The sequence below is a fragment of the Limulus polyphemus genome, unplaced genomic scaffold, assembly GCF_000517525.1.
Source record: "Limulus polyphemus unplaced genomic scaffold, Limulus_polyphemus-2.1.2 Scaffold247, whole genome shotgun sequence".
NCBI lineage: Eukaryota > Metazoa > Arthropoda > Merostomata > Xiphosura > Limulidae > Limulus > Limulus polyphemus.
The window spans coordinates 140,144-162,645 of record NW_013665857.1 but is presented as its reverse complement, the minus strand read 5'-3'; the positions used below and the strand labels follow the sequence as shown (position 1 = coordinate 162,645).

At 29.9% G+C, this 22,502-nt stretch overlaps 2 protein-coding genes across 2 annotated transcripts in view; one reads left to right on the top strand and one right to left on the bottom strand.

The window, feature by feature from the left end:
* The window catches only part of LOC106478761 (DCN1-like protein 1), a 38,276-nt gene extending 28,496 nt beyond the window's left edge, over positions 1-9,780 (top strand). Inside the window, exon 8 of the mRNA XM_022382403.1 lies at positions 8,217-9,780. The gene's annotated coding sequence lies outside the window, so the exon portion shown is untranslated. The remainder of the gene's footprint in view (positions 1-8,216) is intronic.
* A 1,305-nt stretch (positions 9,781-11,085) lies between these two features.
* The window catches only part of LOC106478756 (serine/threonine-protein kinase mig-15-like), a 120,884-nt gene continuing 109,467 nt past the window's right edge, over positions 11,086-22,502 (bottom strand). Inside the window, exons 26-28 of the mRNA XM_022382410.1 lie at positions 22,209-22,289; positions 16,735-16,874; positions 11,086-14,771 (exon numbers count right to left, since the gene is read on the bottom strand). Of these exons, the coding sequence (XP_022238118.1) occupies positions 14,688-14,771; positions 16,735-16,874; positions 22,209-22,289 (305 nt within the window). The 3' untranslated portion in view covers positions 11,086-14,687. The remainder of the gene's footprint in view (positions 14,772-16,734; positions 16,875-22,208; positions 22,290-22,502) is intronic.

Here is a 22,502-nt window from a genome sequence, read left to right as displayed (position 1 = left end):
TATCAGAACTTTTCAGACACACCGAGTTAAAGCGCTCATTCATGAACCACTGAACTGCAGGGTGTGTAACTGTACATTTCCTCCAAAAATATAAATGCTAAAAAGTACTCACTTTGAATGAATTACACATGATAATACAGTGCTGATTATAAACTAAGTCACTTATTTAAAAGACATATTGGTCTTTTTCTGAGTCAGAGTACAATAACATTGTTTCCAAAAATGCTGATGTATGTTTTATTGTGGTCTTGTAGCCTGGTTTTTACACATACAAAAAGTACTGTGGTTTTAAAAAAAAAACACACCATAGAACCAAGTATTAAATTTTACATGGCCTTAACTTGTGTTAAACATTTTTTTCAATAAAATTTTTCATTAATCAATTACAGATTGTGTCATGCATGATTTTGTTATAGTTTATATCTTGGAATTTAGTAAAATAATCTAAATTTAAAGTAATTTATTCATATGTAAACCTATTAGCATTTTTATTACTTAATAGCAATTAATCTTTAGAAGGCTACCTGTAGATATTTTATAGATTTTTTTTGTTTCACAATGTACAGGATGTTATTCCTTTTGCATTTTCATTTCAAGGTAAAATGTTCTAGCATTGTGTTACATTTTGAGCAGTAGTATTTAATAATAACTTAAAGTAAAATGAAATGATTTTGATTAAAATGTTTAAAAAAGGTAAAAATTAAATTAAACACTAATAATTATTAACACTATTTGGGACATACTTTAATGGTTAGTAAAGCACTTTTAATTAAGTTTCATAAAATAGAAACTATATGGGTCTCAAACTTAATACAAGTAATGAGGAAACCAAGTATCGTTTTCCTCTAGTTATTATCCTGTCACTTAGGTATTAACCTTACCTAATTACTGTTTATTTTAAAATCATCATACAAGAAATGTTGACCAACTCCATAGTGTTGCCGTCCTAGACCACCTAACCTCTTTGGGTTAGGTTGTACATTTCAATCAGATTTCTGTGTATCTATACAAACCAGTGATTAATTAGAAGAATATAACCTAAACTTTCATCATATTTTATAGAAAAGACAAGTAGATTATCTGTGTTTGATGAATAAATCTTATGTTTAACATTGTACAAAGATAGGGTGTAGACATTGGATGAATTATGCAGGCTTTCATTTTTATTTTGTAAAGCATGAAGTTGTGGTAAAGAAATGGGAGATGAAATGTAAAATTGTATTTTTTAAAGTAGTGGCATATTTTTAAGTTATACATGAAGTTTGAAAAATAATGTTTACCTCAATTTTAACCTAGGATTACCTCCAAAAGCATGAGCTTTACAGATGTTTATACTACACATTCTTAACTCAAATGGACTGGTTATTTGTAACTTATCACAGAAACTGATGTTTGAGTTTTGCATGACAGGCTTAGCCCAATGTCATGATTAATCATGTATCTCGAGATCATATTTCAGAAGGTATGGAAAAATTAAAACAGAAATTAAGTATGGGATTTATGTTGCTGTTGATGGTTTCACAAGTGTTCTTAAAGGTAAAACTTATGGTGAAATATACGTACAGTTTAAAAAAAAAACTGAAACATGTAATAAAATATTAATGTCATTCAGAAATAATATGTATTAATGTATTACCTACATTGCACTCTGAAAGCTGTATTATAGTTTTACTGTGTAGAGATAATGCTACGTGCAATGTTCATACAGAGTAAGTTATTCTTATTTCTCATAATAAAAACTTGATTTCTACCTCTACAAACAACACAAAAAAATGCATATGTAGTTGTCATACTTTTGTGTGCCATTTTTGAGCTGGAAGCCTCACAATGATGTTTCCTGACCCCAAAGTTTTGAATGCTTTTGAAGGGTGATCCCCTTTTATTGTATTTTTTAAGCAAAAAAGAGAGCAACCTCTGAAAATTTCTGAGCTTTTTGAATTGCTATAATTACTATTTATTATTCCATTGTGTTGTCTTACCCAAAGTGATAGCATCACTCAACTTTGATATAAGTATAGTTCTTGTACACATTTGTGTAGTTAATTAAGTTAATATGTATGTCTCTCAGAGGTATAAAAGAAACAAGAGTGTAAAATACTTCTTTGAGATACGTTAAAGTATTTCTGTCATTATGACAAAATTTAAAACGAAAAAATAATGAAAACAGATTCATAAAATAAAAATGTGCTAATCCTAATTCTACAACATGTTTAACAGCAAACTAAAAAAAAAAAAGGAAGTATTCATGTTATTAATACCAAGGAGCAAGTTTTTGAGCATTATCCATTTATATTTAGGTTCCTCAGTTCATGGTATTAATCTATCTTATTTGCGATAGCCTTACAAGGTAATCTCCATTTCACAATATTTAATTAAGAAAATACTAATTAAATTTATGGTACAATTAGAACTAAACATTAATAGTATGTTACCTCGTAATATGAAATGTAATTTGCTGAAATGAAAAAGGAATTTTACTGTTTTAATATTAGGCCTAACTTTACTATCATCACTCCATTTTCTTCCCACATGTGTACATACATTTTATTGTAATGCTTTTAATGCAGGTGTTAGAATGGTATTATTGCTAAAAATTCAACACATGAACATGTAAGTATATATGATGTTCATTCAGCACTAAAACAGTGGAGGATGGCCATTGGGTATTAAAACTGATAATTTGTTTAGCATAATGTTTAATTTTTTGAGTTGTTGAAAAATGATGCAATGTAGTGTATTGTGTAGTAATTCATATGTCAGATTAGTTGTACATTACTGTACTTAAAATAGTAAGTTTATTTTCATTCATGAATGTTTGTAAAAACAAGATACTGTGAGAATGACTTATGAGAAATTGTTTTATTCTTACAAAATACTAATGATAAAATTCTAATGTGGGTTTCCAGACTAATGATGATATTAGTATTTTGACTTCCTTGTAAAGACAAAAACAAGCAACCTAAACCATGGTAGTTCCCACTGTTATGATGATGTAGATTATCGATTATGCAACCTCCTTCGTAGAGTAAATCTATTTACACTGGATGAAGATAATGAGTAATACCCATATCCATAGCTTTTGTAAATGATTAAGTACAAAGTCTTGTTAAATTAACAAACCTGTTATAAAGGTAAGAGAGTTGCGACTTATTCACGTGTCATATTAAAATACCATTGTTTTTATATCCTGGAATCTAAAGTGCTGATAGTGCTTTCAGTGTGAGCATTTAAGCTTATTTCAACATAGGGACTACAAAATTCCTTTGAAAAATAGATCATACAATCTTGTACATCTAAAATGTCCAAAGCAGATAATTTAAGTTTTTTCTTTACAAAAAATAAATTTTATATGTCTTCTCTGTTGCCATCAGTATTGACCACTTTGATAGTAATAAAAATAGATAGCTTCAAACTACTTGGGTTTTTTTTTTTTTTTTTTTTTTGTCACCTCTTGATATAAAATCCATAATAGACAAATTAAGAGGAGACTGTTTAAAACTTCTGCAGTCAGTGGTGAATTTATCCCATTTGTTAAGTTTAAATGATACTCCTTATTTCGCTAGTTTGAGCATCTTACACTACGGTAAATTTATAGTTATTGATTGTAATTTAATAAATTTGGAGTTCTCACTTCAAGAAATCTATAGATTGGAACCTATCAGAGTGTAGATTAGCAGTTTGTGTAAAATTTGGTTCAACAAAATTATCACATTGACCACTCTGGTGGTGATATTGTTGATATTCAGTTAGGTGGTACATGCGTATGTCAATTTAAGTTTTTAACATTTTCATGAAAGACAAAAAAAATTTCTAGTAAAATAATGATGGTAAAAGTAATAGAAATTTACTATCTAAGAGTTTAAGAGACTGATAAGTTTTGATTTTTTATGCGTAACACTTTCATTTGTATATTAAACTAGTGAATATAAAAAAGAGCAAACAAATTAATAAGATTGGGATAATTGAAATGAAGTAGAAGTCATCCCAAAGATGTATTTGTTGACACATTCAGTTATACCATACTATGCAACCTTCCTGCTTCTCTAGGTTAAAGTGGAAGGAATAAATGAGTTCTGATACGCAATGTTTTATTTAGGTCTATAGTGCACACTAACATATTTTAATATTTTCCAAAATTAGGTCTGATGATCAGCACGTGCATAGAAATACTAAAGCTTAATGTGAACTAAGTGACCTGATATCATAGAAAGTACAGTATAATAGGTATATAAAATTAATTACATTTACATAATAAAATAGATAAAAGATACATTATGTATTTTTTAGTATTTTAATTTACAACAGTTGTTATGACAGAAAATAACATACCATTTACTTGAAGGATATGATGACCCAATATGATTGATAATAAATATTGAGGTTTTACTTTTTTTTGTATGTTTTTGAATGGATTTTAGTACAACTGCAAATTTAATTAATATTAATTCATAAGTATTGATGCAAGACTTGTGAAAGTTACTTTAAGCTCTCTTGTTCATTCATTTCATAGCAACAGCGCATAGAATCTATGCACAGATGGTCTTTATTTAAGTGATGTAAGTTTTTAATGTTTACAACTAAATTCAAAGTCAAACATTTTGCTGTTTGTATGTTATGGTTATATTGCACATGATAAAAATAATGCTTAGGATTAAGATATGCAGTTAAAATGATGCTTTTGATATTTTGAGTGTATATATATAGATTGAACAATTCATCAACCAATATAAGATAACCATAAATTGCCAAGCAACACTGTTTGGTGCTAAAATTCTTCTTCCTGAACAGGATTTTAATAGTAGCATATTTCTTAGACAATTTGTTAGTATTGATTTGATTTACTCATACTTTTTTTTGTATTACTTGTATGGAGTTTGAAGTTGAAAAATATTTTTTAGTTTTGATAATTGACCTGAAGTTAATTGAAGGCCTTAAAAGTAGTGATTCTAACAGAATTTCAATTCAAATTTACCTTAGTTGCTCCGTCTTCAAAACAGTGTCACATTCAGGCCATCAAGGAATGTGTAAGCTGAATTCTTTTATTTCATTGTGATTCAGCTTATGGGGAGTTTGTATTATAACTTGTTTTTGTTTGATTTTACTGTTGGGCAAAATAATTTTGCTATCTATACGAATAAAAAAATTGATTTTCCTCTTGCTTGCTATTGTTTTGAAATAAAAATTGTTAAAGCAATTGCACATGAGTTGAGTATAAGGAAGTAATATGGAGCAAAACTTATTAAACTTTAAATTGATTAAAAAATCAACACTGTAAAAGATTCCAGTTATTTCTTTTAAGTAACAGTGACCGGCTTGGGCTAAAGTATGTACTCAGTATACTAAAAACTAGTAAGCCCAGTTGTAAACCTACCAGTACCTTGTCTCCAGGACATTGCTTGTATTTTAGTGTAAGTAAATGTTCACTGATGAGCTGAATAAACTAATTTTTTGTCATATAACCAGTCTGAAGTGTTTTTTTGAAAATATTAACCTTCAAATTATTGACTTGTTTACATACCACAGGTGGAGTAATTTTATTTTTTTGTTTAACGCATTGTAAGTGGTCTTTGCTGCCTGCCCAAAAAATTGCACAAAATAAAACTAAAAAGAGTCTATTTAGATTTATTAACTTCTCCTTTATTATCTTGTATTCCACTTAATTATAATATTGAAACTATTTTGGTTGCTCTTTTTTGTGTGTGTGAGAATCTGCAACCAACAAATTCATGGCAGTTTGGTGTTTAATTAGTTTAGAAAAATTTGTTTAAAAATCCAGATGGGTCCATGGATTAAAACAATACGCTGAGATATTAATCGACATAGTTGCTATTGGGTTGTACTTTTTCTTGTGTGGCATATCTAATTAATGCTATTGATGCATAAAATCTGGAATATTTTTATAATAAATGTTCTTCTCATGAGATGTGAGGTTGTTCTCAATTCCTATTACGTTTCAGGTAGTTGATCGCTAAATAAATTTTTGTATACCATTATTTTGAAGTTGTTGGTTGTTTGTTGAATTTCAAACAACTTCTCTTTTTTTCATATTGGGCCACATGGTACTTCTTCACTTGGACAACTCCATTGGAATGCTTTACTTTTAATGGGAGATTTCAGTCTTTTATTTTATTTGGAGCTCTTATTTTTGGCTCAGTATAACTTGTATCTGATTTACTTCTGTCATGTTATGAATCTTTTGGCAAATCAATTATCTTGCCCATCTCATAATGTTCCTACGGAGTGGTCTTTCGATGTGTTACAATCACGTCCAACATTTATTATGTTGCTCAACTACAAGATTTCTCTTTTTTTTTTATCTAATGTTCCAGACTTCTTTGTTCTGGGTATAAATGTTCTTTATAACTCATATTTTTTACACTTTTCTCACGAGTTATAACTTAAATATGGGATTTCCTTTGCCAGATTCTTTATGCGATTGATGGCTCAGCCTTGATTTCTTATTCTTCTCAGGTAGACTCGGGAGGACCTTTCTCTACAGCCTAACTTTTATGCAACCGTAAAGTTTGTTTGTTTGTTTACCAGGATGCACCACAGCATCATCTTCACAGTTGTTTTTTTTATTAGGATCCAAGTTTTTTTCCACAAGTAGGTAGATGTTGGCCCATTTTTGCTATCCTTTCACCATGTGGGTTTACCAATCCAAGTGGTCATTTATCATCATTACTGTCAAAATTGTATGTTCATGGTCTCTCTTTCTCTTCTTCTCATCCTCCTCTTTTATTTTTAAATGCTAAATTTGTTTTATATTAGTTTTAAATTATTTCTTGTCTGACTCTTCTCTCATTCTTTCACTGACTTTGTTTTTGGTCTTTTTGCATTGACCCTCTTTTCGAAAGTGGTCCTAATGTCTCCTAAAGCAACCTGTCCCTTTAACTTTTGATGATTGATGTTAGGCTTTGTAAGTAGTTAATTACTCCCTTCCCCATTCAAGAACAATACTTTTTCTACTTATTTCCAGTTTCCTCTCTAATGGTGAGCTTTTAAATTTTTTTTATTTATAAGTTATTTAAATCAGTTGAATTTTCCCACTTGCAGAATTAAAACTAATTTCTTATACCTACCTTCATATGGACATACCTTACCTTTCTCCCCACATCTATTTTTCAGCCTCCAATGAAATAAGGTCTAAAGCTTAACAGCCACAATAACAGTGTTCTTAGCATGTGTAAAACAATTACTGACTAAAGGAATAATTGTACATGGTATGATTCAGTTAACGAGAGTAATAATGTCTTGGAAGAAGCACAGCAGGTGATAAGATATAGGCTTAGTTTGATAGTCATGGTTATGTGTAGATAATTTGAATACCTTTTTGAAATTCATTTTAATTATAAAAATGCTCAATTTTGTGTTATAGGTGTGTGAAATAACCATGTATTAATGCTGTAAATAATTACTATTAACTTCTGATCAGAAAAAGCTACTTATATCACAACTAAAATGAACTCGGCAATGTACTTTTGTTAAATATTTTATTTACAAAGATTAGAATGCATTGTTTCAATTAGTGGGGTACACTCTCCAAGGTGAGCAGCCATACATACAATGTATGTAACATTTGAAATCTACCTTCACAGATTTCCTAGTGTATAAAAGATAATTTCATGTATTTAAATAGTGCTCCACAGAAATGCATTCAGGCTAAATTTAGCACCGTTTATACACAGTGAACATTCATTAGTCTGGAAATCAACAATCTGGCTAATTTTTCATATATATAGGAAATTTAATCAATACTCCATATATTTGTGTCCCAAATGTGAACAAACATGAGTTTCTTATGGAGACAAGATTTGATAATCCTAACATGACTCCACATGAGTCATTAAGTGGTTAATCAGAACAGAAAATGAGGTAATGACCAAAAAACACCTGTTTTAACTATTGGGTACTAGTTTACAATAATATTTGTGAAAACAACTGTCACTCACAGTGGGTACCAATTTATAAGTTTTTTCTGAGACTGGCTTTCACAATGGGGATGTATATATAATCTATAACAGATATCTAGAGGTCATTGGAATGACTCGCGTTACAAAATGAAGACACTTGGAAATATCTGCATAATTAAAACATTATGTTTGTTTATACAAGCAAGTAAAACCAAGTATAAATCTTGATATCATTGGTAAGCACTTTAGTATAGAAATAAATGTTCTCTGGACAAAGTCAATCATATCTGACATTTTTTGCAGCAAAGAGAAGTGGATAAATATTACGGAAGATTCAGGACAAATAAGGCCAAGATGTTCAAAGCGTGTAAACTTGAAGCAAGCTCTGTATTTTTAGGTGTATGATGCTACATCAAGAGATGAGTGTGTTAATGATGAAATGCTTATTGAGTATGCTAATGAACTTGGACAACAGCTGGTGTAACAGTTTAAGTACTCCAGGGGATGACTGTGATGTTTCAAGACACTTTAGTATAAATAAAGCAAAGTTTGAAGGTGAAGCGGCAAGTGCTGATTAAAACACAATCACTAAAAATTGTAATGATGATATATCAGCTTACCACGGTCTAATTATTGACACAGCAGAGCCAACTGGTCAAGAGTTGTCAACTGAAGACATCATTTCAACTGTCTCTTGTGACAGTGAATCCGACATTGAAAGTGATACACCAATCAAGCCTTTCAGTCTGAACAAAGCACATTCTAACTTGAAAGACATATTCACATGGTTTGAACAAAACAGGAATTTACGTGAAGATGATGATGTAATGTGTCATTTGCTTAAAACTGATGAGAAGCTCTGAAAGAAAAAAATTAATTGCAGAATCAGACTGTGATTACATCCTTATTGGTAAAGTAATTTGTTGTATATTTGATCAGTACTGTGTATTTTGCATTCTGTAAATCCTTGGTTTGAAAAATGTGTTGTTCTATTACAATTGGAGTGTTAGTTTAAGTAACCAATGACAAAGTAGAGAAACATCAATGGTTAAATTACTGGCCTTATTAATCCTGATTTCTTCTATTAGTTATCCTTGAACTTACAATGAACTCGGTGTAATAAAACTATCTTAAAACATTTTTAAATTAAAGAATCAGACCCAAAGTTGGTATAGCTAAAAGTAAAGATCTTTAAAATTTGAAGATTTCTTTCACTCTCAGTCTGAAGGTAATGCAGAGCCTCATAATCCAGAGGGGGTTCACTGTTCAATATAGCAAAGATATCCAAAATTAAAAGATGTTTTCATTTTCAGCAGGAAAATTTTTTGTCATATAACCAGTCTAAAGTTTTTTTTAAAAATATTAACCCTTAAATTACTGACTTGTTTACATACCACAGGTGGAGTAATTTTATGTTTTTGTTTAACACATTGAATATGGTCTTTGCTGCCCAACGAAAGGTGCCTGTTCAAAAAGTTGCACAAAATAAACTAAGAGTTTATTTAGATTTATTAACTTATGCTTTATTATCTTGTATCCAAGTTAATTATAATATTGAAACAATTTTGGTTGCTCTTTTTTGTGTGTGAGAGACTTATATTATTGAAGATTCTGCAACCAACAAATTCATGGCAGTTTGGTGTTTAATTAGTTTAAAAATCCAGATGGGTCCATGGGTTAAAACAATATGTTAGGGCATAAATCGACATAGTTGCTGTTGGGTTGTACGTTTTCTTGTGTGGCATATCTGATTAATGCTATTGATGCATAAAGTCTGGAATATTTTTATAATAAATGTTCTTCTCATGAGATGTAGGGCTGTTCTCAATTCTAATTTGGTTTCAGGTAGTTGATCTCTAAATAAATCTATTATTTTCAGCAGGAAGAATTATGAAAATCTCATACAGCATTGGCAACACAGATAGTGACATTGTAAGATATGGACAAACTGAGTGCATGCCCAAGCAGCAATGTTTAAAAAATGTTTTCCACGAACATATACTGATTAAGACATACTTAACATGTATGATATCGATAAATTATTTCTCTTCAGCAATATGTAGTAGTATATTTAGGAGTGCAATCCTAAAAGAAATTATCTCAAAGAAAGATAAATTTTGAAATGCTTCTCAATTATCTGTTTTTTGGTTTCAACTCAAAGCTCAAAGGAAAACATCTGAACCCACAAAGTAAAACAAGATAACTCAATCAACAACAACAAAATATATTTCCTACTGTGATATAGTAGAGGCCATCAATGTACACTATGCCCTCCAATGTCATTAAGACAGCCCTGAACACAGATCCATCTTATTAAGAGTAGTATTAAGTTAAGAATAGCCAATATCTTCAGAATTTGAAGATTTTTTTCACTTTCAGCCTGAAGGATTATCAGACATAGAACACAGAGCTAACTTTCTGAAAGTGGGTTTTCTGTTCATTATACCCAAGATCTCTAGAATTTGAAGATTTCTTGTCCTGCTGGATTTTCCTCACGTTCCCCGAGACATTATTATACTTGTGACACACCTTAACTATACTGTGATTTAAATCTTTTTAGATGGCTCTTGTTGACTATGAATAGAAGATTTAAATACACTGCACTCAAAAATTTGTAAACATTCCTGTAAGCATACGAGATATTTTAAAAATTACATTTATTTTTCCTTAATTCATCATACCTTTGTATATTTATTAGCATTAAAATACTGTCTTATTCCCCCCCCCAAAAAAAAATTATTTGTTACTCTTTGTATTTTTCTTTCTTGCAGTTTATTTCAATTGTACAATTAACTCTGTATTATGACAAGCAAATTCTTCTGTAACATTTTATACCATATTAATTTCAGGTATTTTTAATTCGTGCTTATGAGTTCTATATTTGTATTTGGTATTTATTGCAAAGCTACTACTAAGGCTATCTGCTACCATTCCTAATTTTGAATTACTGACCAGTCAGCAGCACCCATATGAAGGAATTGACTGTCATTCTTATAATGCACCAACAGTTTAAAATGAGAAGAATATTTTGTGGTATCACATAAATTTAAATCTGGCTTGCCAGCTCTGAAATCCCAAGCTCTACCATAGAGCCAACCCAAACCCCTTAATTCATTAAAGTTTAATACAAATATTGTACGGATAATGTATTGGTCATCAAAAACAACACAGGTGAGTTTTATTTAAATTTGAATTTATTAATAAGGCTGAAACCTCTTACATCTTACCCACTTTTTCACTCACACTCCATAAGAATATATTTGTATTGAAAAAAAATTACAGGGCTATCCATATCTTGAGGTTTGGACAGGAAGACTGTCTTGCCTTCAGTAAAAACCTATGACTTATAAGGCTACAACATGTATAAAAATGTTGTAAACCATGGTAATACTACAAGCCTTTATACACAAACAGCCTATTGCTGGAACAGGACTAAACTTACATTTAAAATACATGCTGCCATTCTACAAGTAAACACTTCTTAATCACTAGTCAAGAGAAAAGAACCTTGAAACTTGATTTAAAATTAAAAAAAGTTTGTAAAAATGTAGTAAGTAAGCACTCTTTCACTGAACTAGTCATATCTATAAACTCAAAATGTTATATCGGTATGATGTTAAAAGTAGAAAAGAAAAAAAATGAGAGAACAGGCTTACAATATGAGAAGAAATGGAAAAGCCAAATTTTATTGGTTGAACTCATTCCAGTTCTATGTAAGTCAACCAGTGACAGCAGATATAAAGATGAGCAGCAATTAAGTAGTTGTGAGAGTCTGGTGACGGCAAAACTGGAGCTGGCTTTGAGCCAGTAGAATTATTTTTATACTTCTCAAACTAATAAGCTTGTTCCTTTAAAACCCATCAAAATATTAAGATAATATATTCTGACTTCAAAATATTAATTAAAATAAAATAAATAGAAAGTGTAGGTTGTACTACATTAAACCAGCAGATAAAAAGTAATTATTTTAACATATTCCAAAGACATAAAAGCATTTTTAAAACTGTATTCTCAATTGAGAAATCTGAGCTGGACTTCCAGATACAACTGCTGGCATCTTCTTTTATTAACTTTAATGAACATACATACATACAATTGATGAAATGGATAAGTTTGAAACTGACAATATATCATACAATAGAAATGTGATTAGTTTATCAAAGTAAAGTGATTTCATTATACAGACTCAAAAGCAAAAATATTTTGTTTTTCTATTTTTAAAGTGAAATTTGTTTTTTTTATTTACTCCTATAACGATCTGAAAAATATAGAAATTCTATTTTAGAAAGCTTACTTTATTCATATTCTTTTATAAAAAAGATAGAAGGTATGTGTTTCAAAACGTGATGGAAGACAGCATCATCTAGATTCATAAAAATTCATGTCTTTTTCATCTATTTACACAATATCGTTGGCACCATTCTCGGTATAATTTTTTTTTGCTTTTTATCATTAATCTTCTATAAATATTCATAAAACTAGGTCACTACGAGGTGACAGCTGTAAAAATGAACTACAATACATGTGACATGATTTTTTTAATCAAAAAACTTAATTCTGAGTTTCACACAATTTAGATATTTTTCTTTTTTCACTAAGAACAACTGATACTGTTAGAAAATAAACAACTTCCCTCTAACTTGAAAAATATTAAAAGCAGGACTTTTTATGTTAACATAGCTCAAAATACAGAGCCATTAATTTACTGCAAAAGTTCTGTTTTATTCAACAAATCACTTAATGCTGTTACGAACACAAAAACATAAGAGATTTTCGAATGACCTAAAATCTGCACTATACACATGTACTGTTTTACTCAGCTCAACATGAAATCCAAGTTATCATTACTATAATAAAGCATCATTGTACAACACATCAGCTTGTCTGCAAAGCTAACTAAATGAGAAAAGCTTAACAGCACTCTAGGAATAGTTATAGCTTTACCATGATCTCTGGTTATATATCAAAGCATACAGTACAAATGAAAACTGATGTGGTACAGCTAAGATCCCATAGCACACTAGTATTTTAAAAAATCACCCACTTGGTTGAAACTGATTATGAGATTAAATAAAATAACATCTCTTAAGTTTCTCCTAATTCGTGAAATAGAAATCTGATACCAGTTGCTTAAACACTACAATCTTAATTTGACAGCTAGCAATATTCTTCTAATAAACAGCAATGATACAACTAAGTAAACAGTTTAAGTATTTCACACACATAATCCATGCACAAAAATTACTACCATGGTTTCTAAGCTTTACACAAACTGCACAGAACAAAAAAAAATGGATGAAAAGAGGTTAGCCAGTAAATTATTGCCAATTATTATAAAAATAAACAGCGTGATTTATAATACTATATTAAGAAAATTTTCTTGTTTGAATACTCATTAATATGAACTTCTAAGTGAAAGTTTAGTGTTGAAGAGGACTTTTGCCCAATAACAGGGCTCTTCAGAACAGTTTTGATACATCAGACATAGCAATGGTTGAGACATTACTTATGTTACCAAACTGCTCCACAACAACTGTTATGAAGTGTAATTTTATTTATGTCACAACACATCAGAATTTATGTAAAGATCTTTTTAACACTATATTTATTTTAACATCATCTATTACTGATTATTATTTTTCTTGAATTTACCCTTTCATCATACAGAAGAAACGATGATCTAACAAGCTATTGAATTTATAGATTATACGTTCTAAAATGTTTGCAGATGAAGTTTTGTACTTGATATTCTACTAGTAGCTTAACACTGCAAGAATTTGATGATTCAGGATTTACTCAGAAAAACAGGTAAGAAGTTATAGAAGAGATCTTATTTCCAAATAAACAAATGTACCTTACACAGTTCAAGAAATTTATCTTTTTTTTTTAATACACTCTTATCTATACATAGTGACTTTTCCTCCCACTCATACTTTGGTGACGAAAAAAGTACAGCATAACCAAAATCATGAACATGTACAAAAATTATGAACTTGGCTGTGTTATGAATGAAATCTGGTACATTTTGTTACAGACAGCTTGTGACATGGACTTTTTGTCACGAAAAACATTTCATTACAGCATTCAAGTTTCCATCACTTCGTTGCAAAAGGTTTTATTACAAGTGTTTTTTGTGATTATTTAATTTTGTTACTAGATTCAACACCTAATTCAAGTACCAGAGGGCACCACCACCTCGCCCCAATAGCATTATGTAATATTTAAATGGTCCCCAAAATATTGTACAGTTTGTGATCTATTGTAATTTTTTTATTATTGTTACCAATCGATTTTATATCTTAAAAACTATCTGTCACAAAAATCAGTATTCATAACAAAAATTGCCATGTCACAAAAATGATGTAAGAATGCACCCAACACAAGTTGTCCTAGTAACAATGTGGTAGTAGAGAAATGTCCAGTAACTAAATGTCCAGATCCCTACAAATGTCGCTAAACCACAATGAGAGCGTAAGCCTGACAGTCTATGTGTAACTTAATTCACAGAAGTTATGAGTTATAGTAAAAATGAAGAATCTAAAACTGGGTATGCCATTTTGTATTAGTATTTACAAAAGATTGCATCTTAATAATTTTTAATTCTTGAGCAATTAGAAAATAACACAAAAAACAAATTTAAGGCAAAATTGACTAAGCTTGACCCTAAATTCACTTACTGCCCACAATGTAATTACCTAATTAAAAATAATAACACAGTACACAATTATAAAATTCCCATAGGAATTTTGGTACTTTAACACTGGTTATTGGGATTTACCAGACAGCCATTCCAGGCTTATTTAGGGTCATGAAGTAGATCTGGCATGAAGAACCACTTTTGGCAGAAGAAAAAAATACCTATAATAATAAAACAAATAAAATACAATTAAATTATAAAATTAATTCAATTGTAAGGGTGTATCAGTAATACAAGGAAATTTTCAAAACTTTACCAAAAACCTCAGCAAATGACTTCTAATGCAATCAGTAATACAAAAAATGTTCAAAACTATATTAAAAGAAATCAGATAAGAACTTTAACTGAAGGATGTATCATAAAAGCTCAATATTACAATAAGTTCTCAAAAGAACTCAGTATTACAAGGAAATTTTCAAATCTGTACTAAAAAAAAAACTGTAAATAACTAAGTACAAAGGATAATGACAAAACCACAAGATTAAAAAAATTCAAAACTGTGTTAAAAAATCAGAAAATTACTCAAACTGAAAGAACATACCACCAAACCTCAGTATTATGAGTAAACCCTCCAAGTTGTACTCCAAAAACTATTTTAGTGGCAGGGGCATTGGGCAATTCCAAATTTTAGTGCTGCATCAAGAAATTTGCTGCACTCATGATGAGAAGGTTTACAAAAATGAAATCTGAGAGACTCCTCATTTTATTAAATTAAGCTCAAAGCCACACAATGGGCTAATTTCTCAGATTTTATTAGTACGGCTTTTCAGTCACACCCTTTTATGACCTTGTTGCATGTCAAGTGGACAACTACTAATGAAGCTCAGTTTTGAAAATAGTTACTGGCAAAATTTACATACCTTAGGTTAGAGCAGACTATACACTATTTAGATCAACATGTGAGGAGCTATTTATGGTTTAATCAAAAAATGACAACACCTAGCTCCTAAAAGGATGAACAACAGAACATAATGAGAGCTTAGAAGACTTAAAAACAAACTCCAGAACTGGTACTTTTTTCTTGCAGTTTCTTTAGACGTTCTTTTCATTCCTGAAAATGTTTTTGCATTCAATTATATTTGCTTGAAAGCAAGTATTAGATAGTAAGGTAGGCAACAGGAAAATATCCTGATGACTCAAATCCTTATCTATTGAGTATTATTGTTAAGTTTATTTATTAAAATAATTTAGATAAGTAAATTAACTTCCATTTATTAACAAAGAATTAAATTTATTAGATATAAATTGACCTCAACCAAGAATATTGGTAGTAAAAATACTGATACCCAGCTTGACCTGGCACCATTTTAACAGGTCAGGTCACTGATAAATTTTTTGTCAGTCTTTGCTGTGTTGTTTTGGGTTATAGCCAGAAATGGTGACTACTGGAATCAATAAATTAACATATCAAGAGAGATGTGTTAATAACTATCAATCAAACTGAAACTGATTGGAGATATAAAATGGAAATTTCTGATCAACAACAACAACAAAATTTAAGATAAAAAAGTGTTTTAATCTTTTTTTTTAAATAATATCTCTAAAACAAGTCAGGGTAATTTAACAACTTAAAAAAATTATAGAAAATGTACTTCAAAACATGTTTTGTATGCCAAAACTAGATACTATTGAATAAGTTTCAACCAAGAGTAACATAATTTCCATTGTGAGAAGGAAAAGAAAACTGAGGAATGTCAATTACACCCATTATTAAAACATACTTTTATTTATCACACACACACAATTTTCTAATCAAAGACTGAACTGTGTTTATATTATCAACATTGGAAAAGTAATACTGTTTTTCAGCCTGTCTGTCTGAATTTATTTGAAGCTTCATTGACAAGTATCATTAAAGCATAAATGCATACTAAAACAAAAGAGTAGATAACAGATAATGAAGGTACCAAAAACTGTGCCAAATTATCACTTCTATATCCTCCTAGGAATTCGACCTATATACACATTCTAATAAAACAATTTAATAAATTTAACCTTTTTACTCTAAACACAAGTATATGTATGTTCATTATGGCAATAATGCTTCAGATAAAATGGTACTTAAAGTTAAGTTAATAGCATAACCATAACATAAAAGGTAAAATAAAAAAATATTTGACTCACCTTATCATTTCTTTCACATAAAAATTTAAGTCGTTGAGACTTTTTATGCATAAAAACACCATCCAAATGCCCAGTCTCTACATTACGAATTTCTATGGCTTTATTTCCCCAGCCCATGACTTGGCCTGTGCCAATATAAGCTTTAAAAAAAAAGTTATTTTTATTATTTTCTTTATACACTGATACAAGTTTATAGTCACTATCTGATAATAAATGTTCAAAATCTTTTACTTTATATTATATATTACGCAGTACAATAAACAACACAGTCTAATGTTCTACTATGCAGATTTAAAAGCTTAACTTTCCCCCTGCCAGAAAACAAATCTTATGGCAGTTCCTTAATCATCTGACAGAGCTACAGTCAATTCTAAGACAATTTTAAATACTATGCTATATGATTCAAATTTAGAAGTCTTCAAAAAATTGACTATAGTGATCACCCAATATTTTATACACAGCTTTTACGATAAAAAATAGAGAAGCCAAACATTAAAAACCATAATTTAGGTTAATAATAACCCTAGAATTACCAATAAAGTCAATATGGTACCTCCCATCTCTATACTTTCAAAAACATTTTTCCAAACTACTTTACAAACTACGAGTTGAACAAAAAAATTGTAAAGATTTAAACAAAAACAACTTGAATATTACAGTTGAATCCACCAATTAATGCTAGGCTCCCCTATGTACACAGAGGATGAGTGATTTCATTAATTCTTTTTGATCTGTTATTTACAATACATATTGTAACAGACAAAAAACACAGTTACTCAAAACAACACAATAAGTGAATGTCACTAGCAGTGAACAGTATAAAAACAAGTCAGTAATCTGACAGTTGAACAATATTAATACAAATGATTTCTATAAGTGGTATTGTAGACATGCACCCAAGTATGAGAGTATGATGAAACAGATGATTATACCATAAAGTGTTGAAGCCCAAAATTATATCATTTCATACTGTTAGTACACTGTCACCGATTTTGAGTGGGGGTTCTGAAGAAGTGTTTTTATCAAAGCTAATCTAACAGACATTCTTTCTGTATTAATAAAAGATGCAAACAAAACTTAAACATAACAAAATAAACCAGGCATGAGATTGAATTTAAGGTCCATTGTACTAATACGGTATTAATTGTACAAAGTCACTGTGACGACAGTAAAAAATACCACATGATGCCCGATCACTGGCAACCTTAGTAAAAGAAAACACTGCAATAATATTACCTAGTAAAGATGAACATATGCAAGTTAAAGCCTATACAGATCTTTGTATATAAATAACCAATGTAGCATTGGTATCAGAAATACATCAGTGTAAACATTTGTGAAAACCAAGAATATCTACTTAGCTCAGATATTTTGATTTTTTTTTTTTATCACTGAATTTTCTCAATAATGTTGATAAAAACAGATGAGTTTACTCATCACTAATATGAGCATAGAAATAACAAAACATACAATTTATATAAACTTGATGAAGTTATAACCAGAAACAACTGCAAGCAGTTTATATTCGTGACTAGATCAAAATCATAATGGCTTCTGATGTTAGTGAGGAACTATATGGTTACTCTGGATTTTTAATTTTTTAATACAATTTATGTTTTCATTCTTAATTTCTTGGTAAGTCCAGGCAAAAGATGAAAAAAACTAAATAATGATATAAAAATAAAATATGGTATGCATGTTTCAAAACACAATAACCTCATGTAAAGTTACATTTTATTTAAGCAAAAGTATAACAGCTTATTAAAATTAATAGTGTGTTTGAAACAAACTATATTTCTCATTTTAAAATCTACTGTACAAACTCCAAGTGACAAAAAAGAAATATAGTGATTTATATTACATTTATACAGTGATGGAGAGAGTTAAGAGTACCATTCCTCATGTTTAAGAAAATAATACATTTCTGTTCATTCTAATAACGTAGTTAAGACTAGAAAAATTACAGTTTTTGAAAAAAAAACGAACAGTAAAAGGAAATTATTGATGGCCAACTTAAATGTAATTGTAGTCTAAGACTAACTGCAGAAAAAGTACTGTATGTACTAAAACAACAAACATGTCACAGCAAAGACTGAGATTACTTATAACCATTCACCTATGATTGGTCAACAATCAAATACAAGGCTCAACAAGCCAAGGCTTCCTTTACATTATCTTGCTTATTATGCCATTGACTTTGATGAAACCAAAAAAGACCAACTAGTCAATAACTTTGAAAAAAAATATATATATATAGCTGTAGGAGAAACAGAATTTCTTAACTTGCTGGAGCAAGAGATGCTGAGGCAAACTAATATTAAGAGCAACACAATGTTAGGATCCCTAAGGAAATAAAAAGGCAGAAAGATCCAGAGTTAAAGAAACTGTGCATAACTAAACAAAAAAAAAACTGAGCTTAAAATATCGACTTAGCAGCTTGAAACTGCAAAAGTACTTTATATTTTAGATTGAGAAACATTCAAAATATATAAGATGTATCAGCCCCATGATGTGCGGTCGGGAGCCTGCTATTATAATAATAAAAAAAACAACGTACAAAGTAGTGAGTTGATATAATGTCAGTAAAAGTAAGATTTTACTTTTTTTTTACCTTTAGAACTCACGTATCTGAACATAATTTCAATATTACATAAACTACTCTTTTTCTTATATTAAGTATTCTTTACAACTACACAATTAAAAATCAGTGCCACCTCATACAGTGAAATAGTTAACATTCTAACAATAACGTTAGGGTTTAACACTTTGGATACAGGTGGTATCAAAGTGCACATACCACAACCTTTTTACATTCAAAATTTAAACTACTTTATTGACAATGTGTCAAAAAAAATTTGGCTTAAATGAAAACACAGTTTATAATTCATATTTTTAAATTATCTAAGTTTCAATTTCTTAATTTCAAAAGGAAATAAGTTCTCATTCTTCACTTCTCTGTGTCATGTGACCAAATTCTCTGATTTAGATTTCCTTCCTTCCCTTTATGGGTTTCAGAAAACTTAAAATTAAATAATCAATTACAGGTACTGACAGACTAAAATTTCAAATAAGAACCTTCCATCTTTATTTTCTAATATATCAATATATTTATCATACCCACCACAGAAGCTCCTCCCAACTCTTCATAATTTTGAAATCACTTATTTGTTCATGGCTGTTTGTCAATGCTACAAATTTATAACCAAATAGAAAAGCCATTTTGTGAACTGTGTGATTCTGCTAATAGTTTGTTTTCCCAGTGTTTGTTTGTTTTGAATATCGCGCAAAGCTACACGAGGGCTATCTTCGCTAGCCGTCCCTAATTTAGCAGTGTAAGACTAGATGGAAGGCAACTAGTCATCACCACCCACCACCAACTCTTGGGCTACTCTTTTACCAACGAATAGTGGGATTGACCATCAAATTATAATGCTCCCATGGCTGAAAAGGCGAGCTTGTTTGGTGTGATGGGGATTTGAACCTATGACCCCCAGATTGCGAGTCAAGCACTCTAACCACCTGGCCATGCCGGGCCATTTTCCCAGTGAAAGCTGCTATTTTGCAAGTAGACTTTGATGTATGTGTAGACTGAAACCAGAGCTCCAAAATGTAATGGCAATCTTTTAACTCTTTCCATATGGGGTCAGTAGCTTACGTCGACCTTTTAACCCTAAAGTAACCATCAGAGTTTCCATACTATAACTTTTAATATGTTTCGTGTATCTTCAGAAATGTTGCAAGCTTTCAATAAGCATTACAAGTCTTTTGTACACAAAAAATCATATTATCTAATTAAATATTCTTCTGAAGATTTGTCTGTAAAATATGGAGTCAGAGTGTTGACTGCTCCTAGTGCAAAATGATTTTAATGTTAAAATTAAAAAACTTTTCTTCATCTGAAAATTTTATTTGTGTAACCTCTAAAACCTCCTAAATAAATATCAAATGTTTTTTCCTGTTAAACTTTATATTTTATCTGTTATTTTCTCTACCCTAACTATACAGACTCGGCTGATTTAACTGAGTTTGTAACAACCATAAGTAAATACAAAATAAATCTAAATTACCCCTTTTTTTCTTTCTAAAATGACTACAGATTGCAACATAAAACTACTATTGCTTAATCTGAATAGCTTACCGTAATGTAACAGTCTACATCTGTTTATGCTTAATTTTATTTCCTTTTGAATCACATCCAACTAATAAATCCATCATACAAGTTGTAAATCACTCAGCAAATGCATAGCTCAAGCTCCCATACTGAATGATGTAACATACAAGCTACTTGCAAGCATACTTTGTGGAGAATTATTATTATTTTTCATTATCTTACCTAACCTTAAAACATTTCTAATTTTTATATTTTAGTTAGATTTTAACAATAAGTAAAAAAATATACGTGAAAAACATGAATTATAGTACTTACCTTTGACCTCGTTTTTTTTTTTTGCTGTCGGTTGCTGATGAACTTTAAGCCTACTTTTTATAATGATGGTACTAGTACACTAAATAATTTTTATTTACTTACATTATGCACCTTACAACACAATTTAATAATACACACAAAACAAACAATGTCCTATAACTAACATAATTCAACTGGCTTTCTAGTTATGACATAAGAGCCTTAAAATAATTCTGTAATCTCAATCTGATCAAAGCGAAAGAAACTTTCAAACTGAAGATAAAATAGACAATACTCTGTACTGAAAGCAACATAATATATCAGTTGATAGATTAAACCTTGGACTTTCTATTGGTTATAAATGATATAGTATAAAACATCAGAAAGTCTGATTTTCTAGCTTATGGCTGTGTAAACAAATAAGATTGAATGCCATAAAAAATAGACTTTGCCTTAGTAATATCTATATTATAATAAGTAATTTACGTGAAATTCCATTCTTCAGAGATGAGTAGTAAATAAATTAGAGAAGAGGGAAGACCTAGAGAACAAATGTCTATTCTCTTACTAGTGAAGACTGAGGATTTTTAAAAAATATTTCCTCATAAAATTAAGAACTTAAAACTTATATATTATCAAAATTTGATTTATTAACTATGTTTTGATGCCAAGTTTATTCATATACATTAATAATAAAGTAGTTTAATTAAATTTTGAATGCAACTCCATAAAAGATCATGATATGCACACTTTAATATATATGTAGTGAGAGAGTTAACCCATTTATGACTTAGTTAGAAAGCCAGGTAAATTATTGTCATTTGAGGGAATTCTATTTTAGTGCCTAATATATTTTAAAGTTACATGAATTATCAAGTATTCAGTATAAATTAACTTGACATTAAACACAGAACTATTCATTGCTGAACATCTACAATGCACTTATCTTGAAATGTAATATATCAATAAAAGCACAAAGGAGACACAAGAAATGGCTTAAGACAGTAAAGAATAGTGGGCACACTTTTTCATTTGATGGTTTGGGTAAGATGTAAGAAAAGCAGCTTACCCACTGATGTGGGCATTTCACCCCACTGGAGTACAATATTCTTGCTTACTTTTCCATATGTGTTTACATAAACCCCTTCATCTGAAAGAAAAAATGTTTATAGCTATTATTTTCAATAATGTAATTGATTAAGCCACTTAAAAGCCCAGATTTTCTACTTATTAAGTTAACTTAAATTTATTTGTGTTAATTCTATTATATAGAAGATTCTATTATATCTATTTACAAGATTACAAGATATATACAAGATTACATCTATATACAAGATTCTATTATATATTTGTACCTGAGGTT